The sequence below is a fragment of the Nestor notabilis genome, unplaced genomic scaffold (genome assembly GCF_000696875.1).
Source record: "Nestor notabilis isolate BGI_N333 unplaced genomic scaffold, ASM69687v1 scaffold28116, whole genome shotgun sequence".
Taxonomy (NCBI): Eukaryota; Metazoa; Chordata; class Aves; order Psittaciformes; family Psittacidae; genus Nestor; species Nestor notabilis.
The window spans coordinates 3153-3397 of record NW_009933802.1 but is presented as its reverse complement, the minus strand read 5'-3'; the positions used below and the strand labels follow the sequence as shown (position 1 = coordinate 3397).

General features: G+C 53.1%; 1 protein-coding gene across 1 annotated transcript in view; it reads left to right on the top strand.

Annotated features, from left to right (window-relative positions):
* LOC104407701 (histidine--tRNA ligase, cytoplasmic-like) overlaps positions 1 to 245 on the top strand; it is an 11733-nt gene that overhangs the window by 8924 nt on the left and 2564 nt on the right. The window contains 1 exon segment of the mRNA XM_010017045.1: positions 4 to 105. Within this exon segment, the coding sequence (XP_010015347.1) occupies positions 4 to 105 (102 nt within the window).

The following is a 245-nucleotide window of genomic DNA, read 5'->3' as shown; positions in this document are numbered from 1 at the left end:
GAGGGGGTGGTGGGGATGTCCGATCCCAAGGGACGGAAGGTTCCGTGCGTGTGTGTCAGCATTGGGATCGAGCGGATCTTCTCCATCCTGGAGCAGAGAGTGGAGGTAGGTATCTTTAGTACTCAACCAAGAATAGAGAAAGAGCAAGGATTTACATCTTCCTCACATGCTGCTGGTCCAGCAGATGCTGAAGTGAGTCTTTCTTGCTGCAGTCTTTGAAGGAGAAGCCAGCCAGGCCCCTACTG